This window comes from Corvus kubaryi, unplaced genomic scaffold (assembly GCF_017639235.1).
Source record: "Corvus kubaryi isolate FWS band 111438036 unplaced genomic scaffold, C.kubaryi_AGA036_p1.0 134, whole genome shotgun sequence".
Lineage (NCBI taxonomy): Eukaryota > Metazoa > Chordata > Aves > Passeriformes > Corvidae > Corvus > Corvus kubaryi.
The window spans coordinates 3,620,065-3,633,855 of NW_024580668.1; the positions used below are offsets into that span (position 1 = coordinate 3,620,065).

At 43.0% G+C, this 13,791-nt stretch overlaps 3 protein-coding genes across 3 annotated transcripts; all 3 read right to left on the minus strand.

The window, feature by feature from the left end:
* Window positions 1–674: 674 nt before the first annotated feature.
* ATP5F1E (ATP synthase F1 subunit epsilon) lies at window positions 675–1,886 on the minus strand. Its single transcript, XM_042045766.1, has 3 exons — window positions 1,746–1,886; window positions 1,440–1,566; window positions 675–807 (listed from the first exon to the last, which is right to left on the minus strand). The coding sequence occupies exons 1-2, from the start codon at window positions 1,775–1,777 to the stop codon at window positions 1,443–1,445; spliced, it is 156 nt and encodes a 51-aa protein (XP_041901700.1). The 5' UTR covers window positions 1,778–1,886; the 3' UTR covers window positions 675–807; window positions 1,440–1,442.
* Window positions 1,887–2,468: 582 nt separating this feature from the next.
* Window positions 2,469–9,659, minus strand: LOC121675612 (uncharacterized serine-rich protein C215.13-like). The gene is made up of 5 exons (XM_042051205.1): window positions 9,628–9,659; window positions 9,126–9,132; window positions 8,181–8,189; window positions 6,619–6,711; window positions 2,469–5,042 (listed from the first exon to the last, which is right to left on the minus strand). Exons 1-5 carry the CDS (start codon window positions 9,657–9,659, stop codon window positions 4,203–4,205), a joined length of 981 nt encoding a protein of 326 aa, XP_041907139.1. The 3' UTR covers window positions 2,469–4,202.
* On the minus strand, window positions 8,223–13,785 carry PRELID3B (PRELI domain containing 3B). The gene is made up of 6 exons (XM_042045763.1): window positions 13,706–13,785; window positions 12,858–13,026; window positions 12,397–12,486; window positions 11,947–12,017; window positions 11,016–11,118; window positions 8,223–10,331 (listed from the first exon to the last, which is right to left on the minus strand). Exons 1-6 carry the CDS (start codon window positions 13,735–13,737, stop codon window positions 10,212–10,214), a joined length of 585 nt encoding a protein of 194 aa, XP_041901697.1. The 5' UTR covers window positions 13,738–13,785; the 3' UTR covers window positions 8,223–10,211.
* Window positions 13,786–13,791: the final 6 nt, after the last annotated feature.

A 13,791-nucleotide genomic window follows, 5' to 3' on the forward strand; every position in this document is an offset into this window, starting at 1 on the left:
AATGCCTCATGTTTGAGTTCAGTCTTGGTGAAGGAACCTGAAGCCAATTCTCCTGTGCACTGGGACAATGTCACCCCTGCTGTGAGGACACACAGCAGCAGGAAAATGCAAATACCTCCCCCAAAACCACGCATGTCAGAGTACATCTTTGCCTCCCAGCCAAGAGAAATGTCACCCTCCATTCCTGCTTCCCAGGGAACGTGTGTGCCTCTCCCTCTCCTGCCTTTCATGACAAAGTGTTAATGAGGATAAACAATTCAGACTCCACTGTTTCCTTCCCCACCTTTTACATGAAACCAGGTCTCCCAATTCCTGATTCACTGCTCAGTGTCTCAGACAGATTTGGAGATTAGAATCCCAGCAGCACTTCCATGGCACAATACCCTACCTCCAGTTTTCAAAATAATATACTATATTCTCTGTTGATATAGATTTTAGCCAGGATTTTTTTCCAAAGTAATCATTAAAATGTAGTAAAGTTTTAAACAATTAAATCTCTCACTCACTTATGAGCCTGAAATATCAGCATGAAACTCAAAAAGAGATTTGGCTTAAAAATAAACAGTGTTGCCACTGAATGTCCAGACTGTGGTAAAAGCAGTCTTTTATCAGAAGTGAAACCTGAATGTCTCTGCAGAAGAGAAACTTTGTTTCAAGAGGAACAACACTTTCCACACATTCAGAAATTACATTTATTAGGATGCCAATTTACATACAGAGGCAAGTTCTACAGTTCATGTAGTGACATTACATCGCAGAGTTGTGAGCATGCCTACAGCATTGCAGTTATTCACCACAGATCAGCTCCTACAAGAGATTTAAAATATGAGTTGTTAGATTCAAGAGTATGTGTAAGGTACTCTTCAAATAAAAGGTAATAATAATATTTAATCTTAGATCAGGAATAGAAGTTGGTCTATTCAGAACAGAAAACATTTCAGCTGCTTGTGATGTATGCAATGCCACAAATAAAGGTACAAGTAGTATCTGTCTCACAAAGAGCCTTTTGTGACAACGAGTTTGCTGATCAGGGGAAGGAGGAATTCAGAGAGGCTGTCTGCTGGCTTAGCAAGTATGAAACATGTGAACATCATAGAAAAACCTGATGCAATGAGCATCACGGCAGAGCCCCAACTGTTCTGTGTAAGCCCACAAAAAGTCTGACCAAACCCCAAGTGGTTCAAGGCAGAGCTTGACACACAGTACATCTCACTTCACTAATGAGATTAAGCAGTTTCCGATCTCACACGTAATCAGGTCACAGACACCTGCGCACACTCGCACACCAGCTGCAATCCCCTCCACTCCCATGCCTGGAAATCGAGCTGATTATTTCCAGATATTGGGGATTAATGGACTCGGCAGTTACAGACCATCGCTTATCCGACCCCCGCACTGCAGAGCTCCAACCCCGCGCCCAACCCACCCCACCCACTTACATTTCACTCCTTTTTGGGTTTCACCGTTTTCACCGTGGCCGCCGCCGCCCTCTCCGCCTCCGCTTTGTACTGCGGCTTCAGGGCGGCCCGCACGGCCTGGGCGCAGATCTGCGAGTACCGGATGTAGCTGCGGCCGGGGGACAGAGGGCGGTGAGACCCGAGCCCGGGCCCAAAGCCGCCTCCCCCGGCCCCAAACCCTCCTTCCCCCCGCACCGGTGTGACCGCACCCGCCCGGCACTCCCTGACAGCGCCTCCCCGCCAGGCCCTCACTCCCGCCCTGTCGCGGGGCTGTCGCGACAGCGGTACCTGAGCCCGGCCTGTCGCCAATACGCCACCATGGCTGCGGCTCCGCGCCACAAGGTCAGCGCGCGCCGCAGGGGACGCACCCGCCGGCCAATCAGCGGGCGGGAGCTGCTCACGCGCGTCGCCGCTCACGGGTGCGCGCCTCCTGCAACGACCAATCAGAGGGCTCCGTTCGGGCGCGCGGCTCCCGCCCTTTCCGCCTGACCCTCCCCGGGCTCGCCCCGCCCCTTCTGCCCGGCCCGGGCGGCCCCGGGGCCGTGAGGGGCGGTGGGTGCGGCTGTGGCGGTGCCGGGCCGTGCCCGCGGGTCATCGCGGCTGGTCCCGGCTACGGCTGTTCGGGAAAGGTGTGGGCCTCTCCCCGTGTGGGAGGGTCCCGGCTCCGCCTCCTCCTGTGGCCGGCCGGGGCCTGCCTCGCTGTCCAAAACGATGGGAGTGAGTGTGTTGGTTCAGTGGTTCAGAGCCGGTAATTTGCCGGAAACATGATAAATGTTAAGGCGAAGTTTTCTATGAGGCTCATGGCTAGTTATATAGCAGTTGTGTTAGTTACACATTAACTCCTTCCTAAATAGTTTGTTGTAATCTCAGAATCCGACCAAGTGGTTAAAAGGGTGGTTTTCGCATCTAAGTCTGTTCTTACCCCTTTGTACCATCACTTCTTGATTTTTCTAGAAAAGACACTAAAGAAGAAAGCGTTTTACAAGCAGGTGGAGCCAATGATTTTTTTTAAACAGACTTTTCTTCAATTTGCAGTGTATGGTGAAGCTGTGACAGTTCTGTCACATCGGACACAGTGCTTTGCCATGGGGTTCCTTTGGATGTAAGACTTGATACAAACACCTGAAATTCAATCATTTGCTCTAAACAAATCCATAAAAGGAAACATAACAAACTAGAAGCTATAGACACAAAGTAAAAACAATTTCCCACATATAATAAGCAAAACGTTACTAGAAGACCCAAATCATGTTTGCTATGGAAGCAATTTGGTCCTAACCTAGTGTTCATTTAAATAATTAAGACAAAATACTTGAGGAGATTAAATATTGTGTTTTTAACAAATCCTTGCACTTTTGTTTTGTTCTTTTACTTCCTTCCATCCAAAGTCAAACCATTTTTAAAGCACAGAGTAATTTTGAGCTTTATTAGAGATCTCATTTAGTCCAGAACTGTTGCGATTAACAATCCCCACAGTAATGTCAGGAAAGAGTCACCAGAACAAAAAGAACAACTGTTCACCAGCTAGATCAGTCTGTCTCCAGCATACAACAGTAAGATCTGCACCAGTGATCTGTATTTTTTTTAAACTGTTAAACAACTCTGCTCCTATAGAATTTTGGGTTAATATCTAAACCCACATATTGCAATTGTTCCTACTTAATTTTGAAGAAATAACTAGTGCAAATGAGGCAGAAAATTCTTACCTCATGCATTTGTTTTCTTCTTTATTTTTGTGTGAAACATATTCTACTGTTGTGACACATGTGGCATATTGGAGCAAAGCTTTCCAGTTTGCAAAAATGAAATAAATTAAAAAATATTTGTTATGACAAACATGTTTCTGCCCTTTTAGCACAGAAAGGTGCCAGTGATATTGAAAGGAAACATGCTTGGTTTTGAAGCCCCAATGATAACAATGATAACAAAAAAGATACAGGACAGCACCAAAGATTTTGGAAAGCCCTTCTGTGCTACCTAAGCAGCATATTTGATGCAAGACAAGTAACTGCAGTACTTACATATATTGAGAAAGGGGATGTTACATGCAAATGGCAACATCTGATTATTTGATAGGTGAAATTATTAGCAATAAGATTATTTTAAGCCTCGTGGGCAGCCCAGGCCACAAACATGGCTTGGCAGAGAAAAATCATGCCAGCAGAGTTGGACATTTTCTTCCAGCTATGTGCCACTCTATTCCTGCCCCATGGCTTCTCTGGTTCCTCTCACTATCCCATCTCTCACCTGCTTTTTGCTCCACAATTTTCTTTTCCCACCTCATCTCTCTCTGTACTTCTCTGTGAAATGCCTCTGCCTGCAATTCTGTAACATTAATTCAGATTTAAATCCATAAACAGAGATATACAACCTGGATGCATTTATTTGCACATTTAGCTCTATTTACTATTTGTTGGTCTTGGTAGATAAAAATTCAGCATGACTTGAAAAAGCTAAACCTTTGGGAGAGGTACCAACCATGCTGAGGCAGACTGGATATCAATCAGTGACAGAAACTGTGCTCTACAAAAATTCCAGAATAAATGTTGGTGTTCGTGCAGCTGTTACAAGGCACCGTTATAGATTTGTATGACCTGTTTTCATGCCCAGTTTAGATGCCAGGAGATATTTGTAAAGCCCTAAACTTCCCTTAGGTAAGAACTTTCAGAGAGAGAACATAGGAGAGAGCAGATAATGGAGAGAAGTTTAGGATGGAGAGAGTTTCCAGGGGATAAGTTAGGAGGGTTAGATGCAGAGATCGAGAGAAGCTGAGGTGGTGCAGTTAGGAACATCCAGAAATGTGAGCATGGAAAGGTCTGGGGGAACTAAGGACGTGAGGTTAGACATGTCCAAAGAAACTGAGGAAGTGAGGGAAGAAGCATCCTGAAAGGTGAGATTGGAGACATCCAAGAAAGGTGTAGAGGTGAGATTGGAAACAGCCTCAGGAGTTGGTGAAGATAATCCAGAGGAGCGCTGAAACATGAAATAGTTAAAATCGGTGAGGTCTAGAGATTCCAACGAGGTGGAGGAGCTGTACTCGGAGACACGTGGTGAGGATGGAGGGATTGTACAAGAAAAGTCCAGGGAAGCTGAGGAGGAAACATCTGTGGAGGGCGAAGAAGTGAGACTGGAGAGGTCTAGAGAGAGTGAAGAAGTAGGACTGGAGAAATCTGTGGAGAGAGAGGTGACACTCGAGAGATCTAAAGAGATTGAAGAACTGTCCCCAGACTGATCCAGGGAGCCAGATGAAGTGAGACTTGATAGGTCCAGTGAAACCGAAGAGGAGAAACTGGAGCACTCCCAGGACTCTGAAGAGGTGAGACTGGAGAGCTCTAAGGAAATTGAAGAGGAGGTACTGGAGAAGTCTGAAGAAGCTGAAGATGTGAGACTTGAAAGGTCCAGAGAGGATGAAGAAGTGAGACTGGAGAATTCCACAGAGGATGAAGAGCTCAGACTGGATAAATCCAATGAATCTGAAAAGGGGATTTTAAAGAGTTCCAAGGAGTCTAAAGTCTTGACTCTGGAGGGGTCCAGGGAGGCCAAAAAGGGAGACCAAGTAGGTCCAGGCAGGTTGAAGAGATGACACTGAAAAGCCAAATAAATCCCCAACATGATGGGTGTTAAATCAGGAGTATTTTAAACTAAAGATCTCTATTATCACACCAAAACAAAAAGACAGCATGAACCCCCAAAAGTTTTTTTTGAAAATAATGATTCAAACTGTGTGCATGGTGTCTTAGTAGTGTCTCTTTTGGTGCAGAAAAGCCGCAGTAATAAGAGCTCACAGAATTATTGAGAACATTGTGCCTTTCCAGGGGACCAGTACAGAACCACACGTACAGTTGCAGACAGTTTTCTCTCCTGGTATGTCTGTCCTTGTTCAACCAGATTTATTCTTCTGTGTTGCATGTGCAGGATCTGGTTTTGGAAGCTAACAGTGTGCTAAACTGAGTCTGTGTCTGAGAAATACAACAGGCAGTTCTAACTGTTACTCAGATAAAAAGAGGTCTTATTTTGTTACCTTTCTTTTATACCTCTGGACATAAAACCTGTGTAATAATAATTTTTTATTTGTGGCTAGTTTGAATTATTTAATAAAAATATCCTAAAGTATCCTAAAGAGAAGTTGTGATAGAAGGCAGATGTGCTTAAAAAGGGAACAGAACAGCTTAAATTTCAGTTCTAAAAGGTGCATCTAATTATAGTGTGAGTAGATCAAGAGGCTGATCCACAGCTGCCTTCTCTCGTCTCGAGACTGCACCACAAAGCACAGAGCACTCAAACCTGCAGGTGCCTCTCCAGACAGGCACAGGAAGGCACATAAAGCTCTTCACTCATCACAACCACATTTTACGAACCAAGGAAGTGCAAGATACAGGTACAGGAGGCTGCAGCTTCTCAGGTGAACACATCCCAGCTTTTCCTGTGTTCTTACACAACCCATTCCAGATGAGTGTCTAATGGATTTAACATAATCACCATGGGTGCAACTCCCACCCAGGTCACGTCTTAACTGAAGCAGGTGTCTGCTGAACAGCTGCTGAAATTGAATGGTGTCTTACTATGCAAACATTAAAATCGTGGGGATACAGCACAATGCAGAAATTACCACGCTAAAAAAAGAGCTGCTTATATACCAATGATGAGACCCCCAGAAGTTCTTGAATATATTTAATATTTATAGATAATGCTTCTGTAATTTTAGAGCTGTTGCAACATGGTTGCAATTCTTTCAAGAGTACAATGTTTATAGATCAAAAGGCAAAACAAATTAATTTTTCCAACCATGCATAATTTATGATGAAATTACAAGTTTGCTTGCTGTCCTGTATTCTTAATAAAACATAAGAGTAATTAACACCTTAAAAATCCCTTGCTATCTAAAAACAATATAATTTTGTGACTATCTTTAATCTCAAGGGTTTCTCAAGTTTATTTTACAGGGGAGACCAAATATTTTTTAAAAAAGGCAAATTAAAATACAATAAAAAGCCATTGTCCAACAGGCTATAAATTCCATCACGTCTTCACCGAGCTCTTTCTGTCTTAATTTAAAATAACAAAGTTGTTGCACTTTTTCCTATGAAATAACACTGTCAAGAAATGTGAAATTATGGTCACCACTGTATAAAATGTAGAGGTCAGTAATAATGTTTCCTACCTTGGATAGCTGTGGATTTACCTCCTTTCTCTGCCTGGGTAAGCCATACTGGGCTGTGCTGGTAAAGCTCCGCTGTTCTCTCTGCTGCTGACCCTAATCTCCTCCACAGCCACTGGAAATGATGCCATGCTGATGACAATACGGGTCATCTTCTGCTAAATCCTGTCTAAGCACAGCACTGCACAGAGTGCAAGCAAAAACTTCACTGAAATCAGCTCAAATCTTAAGAAAAAGACACAGTTCCGTGCTGTTTCCTATTACAGGACAGTATTTTGAAGGTTAGTTGATGAAGCAGATGAAGACATTAATTTTCAACTTTTGGACACCTGGATTCAAAGTAAAAATAATTGTGCAGTGTCATCCAAGTTCTCAGCAGTCCATTCTACAAAATCTGACATAAATAGCCTGTGGAGGGAGCCAGGATCTGCAGAGCAGAATTCAGGTACACTCAAGTTTTAAAAACCTTGTGCATTACTTCCTCTTTTCATGTGTTTCATAACTTGTGTTACTTTTAAATGTGGTTATAACAAAACAGCATGATGACGTAAGATATTTTGTCCACAGCTGATGATCATGGACCTCCTAAGGTAAGCAGTTAGTTCAGCTTGGTTGTAACATGTAGCCTTACCTTTAGAATAATTCAGTTCTGCAGCAACATGTAAAGCAAAGCTATCAAGTTATTTAAGATAGAAATTAACAGGTCCTGTGCAAGGGAAAGAAAAACCCCCACCTTAAGAAATTGAAGGATTCTAAAATGCTTCACTGCTTCCACACAAGTTCTTTATCAGTACTCTTCAGTTCTTCCATAAACGTGAACCTCAACAGGTTGCTGACCTTCCCTTTGAATCAATGCTCTGTCAGGGCCAGGGGATTGGAAATGTTGCAGTTATGAGACAGTGGGTGCTTATGTTTACTCTATAGGACATTTATTTGAAATATAAACGCAAGTACAAACCACAAGAGACAGATCAGCAATGTTGTAGGAAATGGTGGTTACAATTTTTCTGCTTTTTTCCAAGCAAACCCCTGGCTGACACTTGCAGTTCACTGCTGTCCGGCTGAACAGGTGCTGACACCCATTGGTGGGCAGGGATCCATCAGAGTCCACAGAACTGATTTGTTCACATCACATTCCTTCACCTCTGCTCTTCCACTACCTGTGTCCCCTCCCCTTTTTTAAAATTCTTCTATCCTCCTGGTCCTTCAGTTCTGTCCCTCCAGCTGTAACTGCTTTCTCTTCCCCACCTCCTCCATTCCTTCCAACCCTCAGAACCCCCTCTCACAGCAGTGTGGTGCATTCATCCACAGCAACCCACATTCACTGCAGTGAATCTGAACACAAATCCCAGCCCAAGATTGAAAATCTTTCCACAGGATGGATTCTCCACAGCAAACTGTGAAATCTGGTTGCTAGTTAAAGCCAGATTTGCAGAAAAGCAGAGTTATTAAGAACCAAAAAACACTACAGCAGCTGTGAATGTGCATTTTAGGATATGCATTTCAATAAAAGAAGCCACTCACTCCAGCGTATTTCTTCACCCCTCTCATTTCAGATAACTCACCTCATAGTTCTAAAACACAAATAGACCAGAAAGTTTCAGGAATTAGCCAGAATTGAAACAAAATTTTATTTAAAAAGCGCCACATACAGAAAGCCATACTCTGACAGAATGAGAAGGCAGGCATATAAATAAAATAGAAGAAAATTATTATCTTTCAAGAAGTTGTTGAATGCCTGTAAAAATCAAACAGTAAGGCTTTTTCCAGTGCAAGGCCAAACTGTGAGTGCTACTATGCAGTCCTTAGTGCAGAAAAATTTGGAAATGAAAAAACTGACTTTAAAATATCAAATGATGCTAATGGCAAACATATAAACATATAAAATGAGTTTCAAGATAAGCATTTTTATCAGAAATGATGGTACAGTTTTGCAAAAGTTTCACATATACTTTTAAAATTGAAATGTTATTTCAGTTGTAATAATCTCCTGTAAAAGTATGGCAAACCTCAATGACTTTAATTAGTAAGGTAGTCTCAAACCATTTCTGTTTAGAAAAATATTTAGAATAGTTAATTTTTAAAAGTTATATATTCCTGTTTTCTTCCCCCAACACAAACGTTACAGAAGTGTTCTCATTTGTTTACCAGTTAAAATAAGCTCTGGTTCTCTATATAGCAGACACTACTTAATAGGCAATTTGATATACCAGAAATGGCATGCAAAATCAAATATGCTGGGCCAGGTGACAGTACAGTTCATAAAGAGTAACAGAGTCTTGAAATCACTTGTAAGCTTAGAATCAAAATTCCAGAAAAAGCCTTGGGCACCAAAATACCACCAGTCAGCTACTTCTGGGCTGTGCCTTTGCATCTTTCTGTTCACAGTGAAGAAGCTTCATGGGACAGAGTCCCTGTGAGGTCCCCAGGACTATCAGCAGACTGGCACACAGTGTGAGGTGTCAAGGGCTGACCTTTGAGTTCTTGCAGCAAATGACTGGTGACAGTACCAAGAACCTACAATGAGTACCAGGAAACAGAGACTGGAGAACACCAAGTGAAACCCTTGAGAATACAAAGGGCCTTGTACTGTGAGCAAACGAGTTCAGAAGGTAAAGGGATCTGAACGTAGAACAGAGGTTAAATTAAAGGACAACACAATATGCAGTGGATGTAGCAGGTTATTTCTGGAGTGTGATCAAGTTAATGAGTATATTGTTAGATACTACTTCCTCTTATGTTTAGGTATATCCTTAGCCACCTTCACTAAGGTTTTTTAGTCTTTAATTGGTTCTTTGAAGTGAACACCTACTATTGTAGCAGCTTACAAGATTTTAAGGTTCTATGCTTATTGTACCTTTATGTAATGGGCTTTTAGAAATGAAGATACTTATTGTAGGAATTTAAGATAAAATTTGATCTTAAGGTACTGCATGCCCAGCTCATTAATGTTGCATTTAGAAGCAGGATTTAGGTCTTGGTAGGTAGGTAAGAGACACTTTGATGTTTTACCTATAGTGACTGAAAAACAGTTTGAGTACCATGTTAGTCCAACTAGTCAAGTTAAAAAGCTTATCAAAAAATATGTTCTACATTCTTTTATATTTCAAGCATCAAGTAATAAGCTTTCTGTTAAACCAAGTTGTATCACACAACTGTCAAAAATCAACAAAAAAGAACAATGCCTGAACAACCATTCTGCCTAATTTTGGGCTTGGTCCCAAAAGAGGTAGTCCGTAAGTCACACAAAAAATAAAAGTTAGCCTAACATGCCAGTGTCCTCCACCATATGCAGCCTCACCACTAAATGAGGCTATTTCATATCTGCAAACATTATAAGTTAGTGTTCATGTAAATACAGGAACTACACTTGATAATTATTTCTTCATCTGTAACCGCAATTCGGTCCAGTTCACCCAATATATTAAGTAGTCTCTGAGCCTCAGCCTTAGTAAGAATTCAGCTTTTCTCCAAATTAAATTTATAACATGCCTAATACACACATCCTTTAAATAACAAAGGATACATGTATTTAGGCCTGGAGAGAAGCTGCAGGTCGTTAAGCCTCGTTAGTGATACACATCTAAGAACTATCATCATTTCTCTACAAATGCTGCTGCTGCCATCGAATTCCTCATGGTTCCTCTTGCTGAAGCTGCAAACTCTTCAATTTCAGCATTCAGTCTTTTAATTACCCATTCCAATGCTTCACGGCCCTACAGTTAAAGAAAAGTTTTCAGTGTGTAAATCTTAATAAGTAAGTAAATCAGTTAAATTCTTACTGAAATTGACTAAAGACACAGTAGTTGAAAAAGGAAGGAACAGAAATACATGCCTCTGATATTTGTTATTTCAATAACTGGAGTACTGCTGGAACATGTTCTGCCTTACATTTCATGAAAACAATTCCTTGTATCAGCAGTTCTCACATTATGATCCACAAAAGACTTTTTATCCAGACTGCTTTATTGTTCTCGAGCTGAACTTGAGATATCTTTGGATTGCCAGAGGACAGACTCTCAACTAAAATACTGTTTCATTGCTCCCACATAGTTATTTTAGATCTGTCTGAATGTAGATCCTTTTTTGACAGCAAAAGCAAATAGATTGCATCAGGAGGACAGCAAAAGACTGACAGTGTCACACTGCTGAGTGAGTGGAGATGTTTTTTCCAGTGAAGATTCAGAGACCTTTGCCAATAACAATTCATTATCTCTATTCACAAGAGGAAAAAGAAGAGGAAGTTCAGCATGCTGAGCATTCAGTCTCTACAGTAAAGGCAGCAGAACTACGTGGCCCCTTCCTAAGATTGCTCACAAAGCCAAAAAGTAAAACAGCGATTTTTATTCCTTTTGACATTCAGCCAGTGACCACACATTTTACACAAAGGCCATACTTACTTTTTTAGCATTGGAAGAAATTGTGTTTGCCATTAGCCCTTCTAAGTAACTGCTGAGACTGACACCTTTTACAGATATTATTGCTTCTTGTGTCAGAATGGTTCTGAAACAGAGAGCAGGAAACTGAATTACTCTGAGTAGTTTAAAAAAGGAACTCGCTCCTCCCCAACAAGTACATTCCCTCATCAGCTTTGCTGTGTAACACAGAACTTCTTGTCCCCTAAAGACAACCCACTTCTACACTGTAACTGCTTTATGCTTCTACTTATAAAACAAAGCCCAAGAGTACCCGCTAAGTCCAAGTCTCCCTTTGTGGCACTTAGCCATTTCCATCTTTAGCAGCAGTATGTTAAGAGTGGAAACAGCAGATTTGGAGTTACACTATACTGGGAAGACAGTACTAAAACATCCCCTTCAACAAGAGGGATTGAACATTTCTGACCGTCATGACAGAAAAAAACTCCTATGTTAGAATCCCTAGAATGATCCTTCAGAATTATCACCACTTCCAGCAGTACAGACTCACTAAGCTCTAAGTTGCCTTAAAAACCCCAAGTAACCACCAAAACACAAACCACCAAAATCAGAGGCTAAAGGCACAAAAATGTGCTTTCTAGTGCAGATCTGTGCTCAGGCTGACAAAGAGATCAGAAACAAGGAGCTGAAAACTGCAAATGTACACAAACTCAGTTACAGACAGGACATCCCCTGAAAAGCTGAACTGGACTCCAGCACAGCATGACCCAAAGTCTCCCAGTGACTCAGCAGAACCAATATCACTGCAGGAAGTGACAATCCTTTTAATCCTGTTTTAGACAATTAACTGTAACAGAGGTCGTGTAAACCTCATCTTCTGATCAAGGGAAACTATGGACATTTTCAAAGCAAAGTCTCATAGCTGTGGGCAAGCTCAGAGCAGGGAGGTACTTACTTGTGTGGTTCATGAGGGTGTGGTTTATAGACAAGCCTCTCATCTACCGACACAAGGTTTGTAAATGAAATCTGTAGAACACAGGACAGAATTACCCCTTACAAATAACACAGAGTATTACAGAGACCAAAATGTTACATGATAAGGAAACAGCCAGAGTATACAGACACCAAAAAGCTTTAAAACATTTTTTCTTAATACCACCTCCACGCCCAAAACTCCTCCTGCTCATCAATATGTTCACATGGCTCAGTCCTGACAAGTTCCAAGAGCCAAGTAGCTCCTTCATGAAAAACAGAACCGATCAACTATAACCACATTACTTAAACCCTTAACTTGTTTTGTTCTAATGCAATTTTCAAGTTATTTTCAAGATGATTTATTTTTCAAATGTACAAGGTGCTGTTATACTCTGTGATCCATTCCAGTGGCACAAACACAACTACTTACATTACAGGATTTAAGCTCCATTGTTTTTTTCACGGGGTCAACAACAGAGTGCTCCTGCACATATGTCCTTGTTCTGCAGGTGCCGATGAGCTGGGGGACAGGCAAACAGAGATGGCATTAATTCCACTAACCCACTGCAATTTTTCATGTCTTTAAATACACAAGTAGTGGTTACTGCATTGAACAGATACCAAGAGAACACAATTAGGATTTAGCTTAAAACAAAGCTATTCAGTTGGAGTAGGTCTCATTTTCCAGATGGAAGCAGTCTGAGATCCAGGCAACTTTTGGCTATCAGGGTCACTGTGTGCCGCCGTTGAGCTTTCCTGATACATAAATGCCTAAACCATTAAACTTTAATGGTTTAAAAGTTATGAAATGATACACATTTATTACAACAGCTGGCTCAGGAGCTTCCCCTCCCTTCGGCATCCCTTTCTAGCCTGTGACACAATACACACCGATTTCACAATGGAGGGGATTCCCCACTCCGTGCTGAGGAGTCTGTGGCTGTGCAGCTTCCCACTGGGATCCACGTGTCTCTCCAGGACATCAACTCCAACCACGCTGGGGTTCATGGGATTGGGGTATTTCCGCATGGCAGCTGTCATCACAGTTTCCCAGGGGTGACTGCCCAAACAGAACCAGGACAATAAGCTGCACGCTTCTGTTTTCAACAGGATTATATCTTTCCCTGAAGAAAAATCTATTTCGTTGACTGGGTGGTGCACATGGACATCAAATATCCAACACACCTGATTACTTAAGTGTCCTGAGTTCTAGTCTAACTTGGTAAGAATGTTTTCCCTGTGACACAATGCCAAAAGACTACGCTTTATCCAAACTTCGGTAATACTGGAGTGATTTACTAAGTTGCTACTTCCCTCTAACGAGCACTCCCTTCGGATTATTTTTAACACAGGTATTCTAGAGCACTTCAGCCCCGACACCATGACGGGCCTCATCGTGTTTCGGCCAGCGCTGCCGCGGGAAGCAGCGGGGCAGCACAAGGACGCTCCTCGGTGCCGACAGCGCAGGTGGCCCCGCACAGGTACAGCCCCTGCTGAGCTTCCGCAGCCCCACCGGCTCCAGGAGCCTCCCCCGGCTCGTGACCCCGGGCCGGCAAGGACGCGCGGGGGAAGGTCAGGGGAGGCGAGAGGCCGCGGCCGCCGGAGCGGGGCTGCGGCGCGGAGCTCCCGGGGGGCGGCCCTGGCGCGGCGCAGCCCCCACAGCCCCCGGAAGAGGCACCCCGTGCTCGGGGCCCGGCCCGGCCCGGCGCTACCCGCCCGCCGCCCCTCACGGCACCTACTCGAACACGTGCTCCGAGGTCCAGATCTTCATGGCTGCTGCGGCGGGCACGGCCCGGGCGCGCTCCGGGGGCGCCGCCGCCGCCGC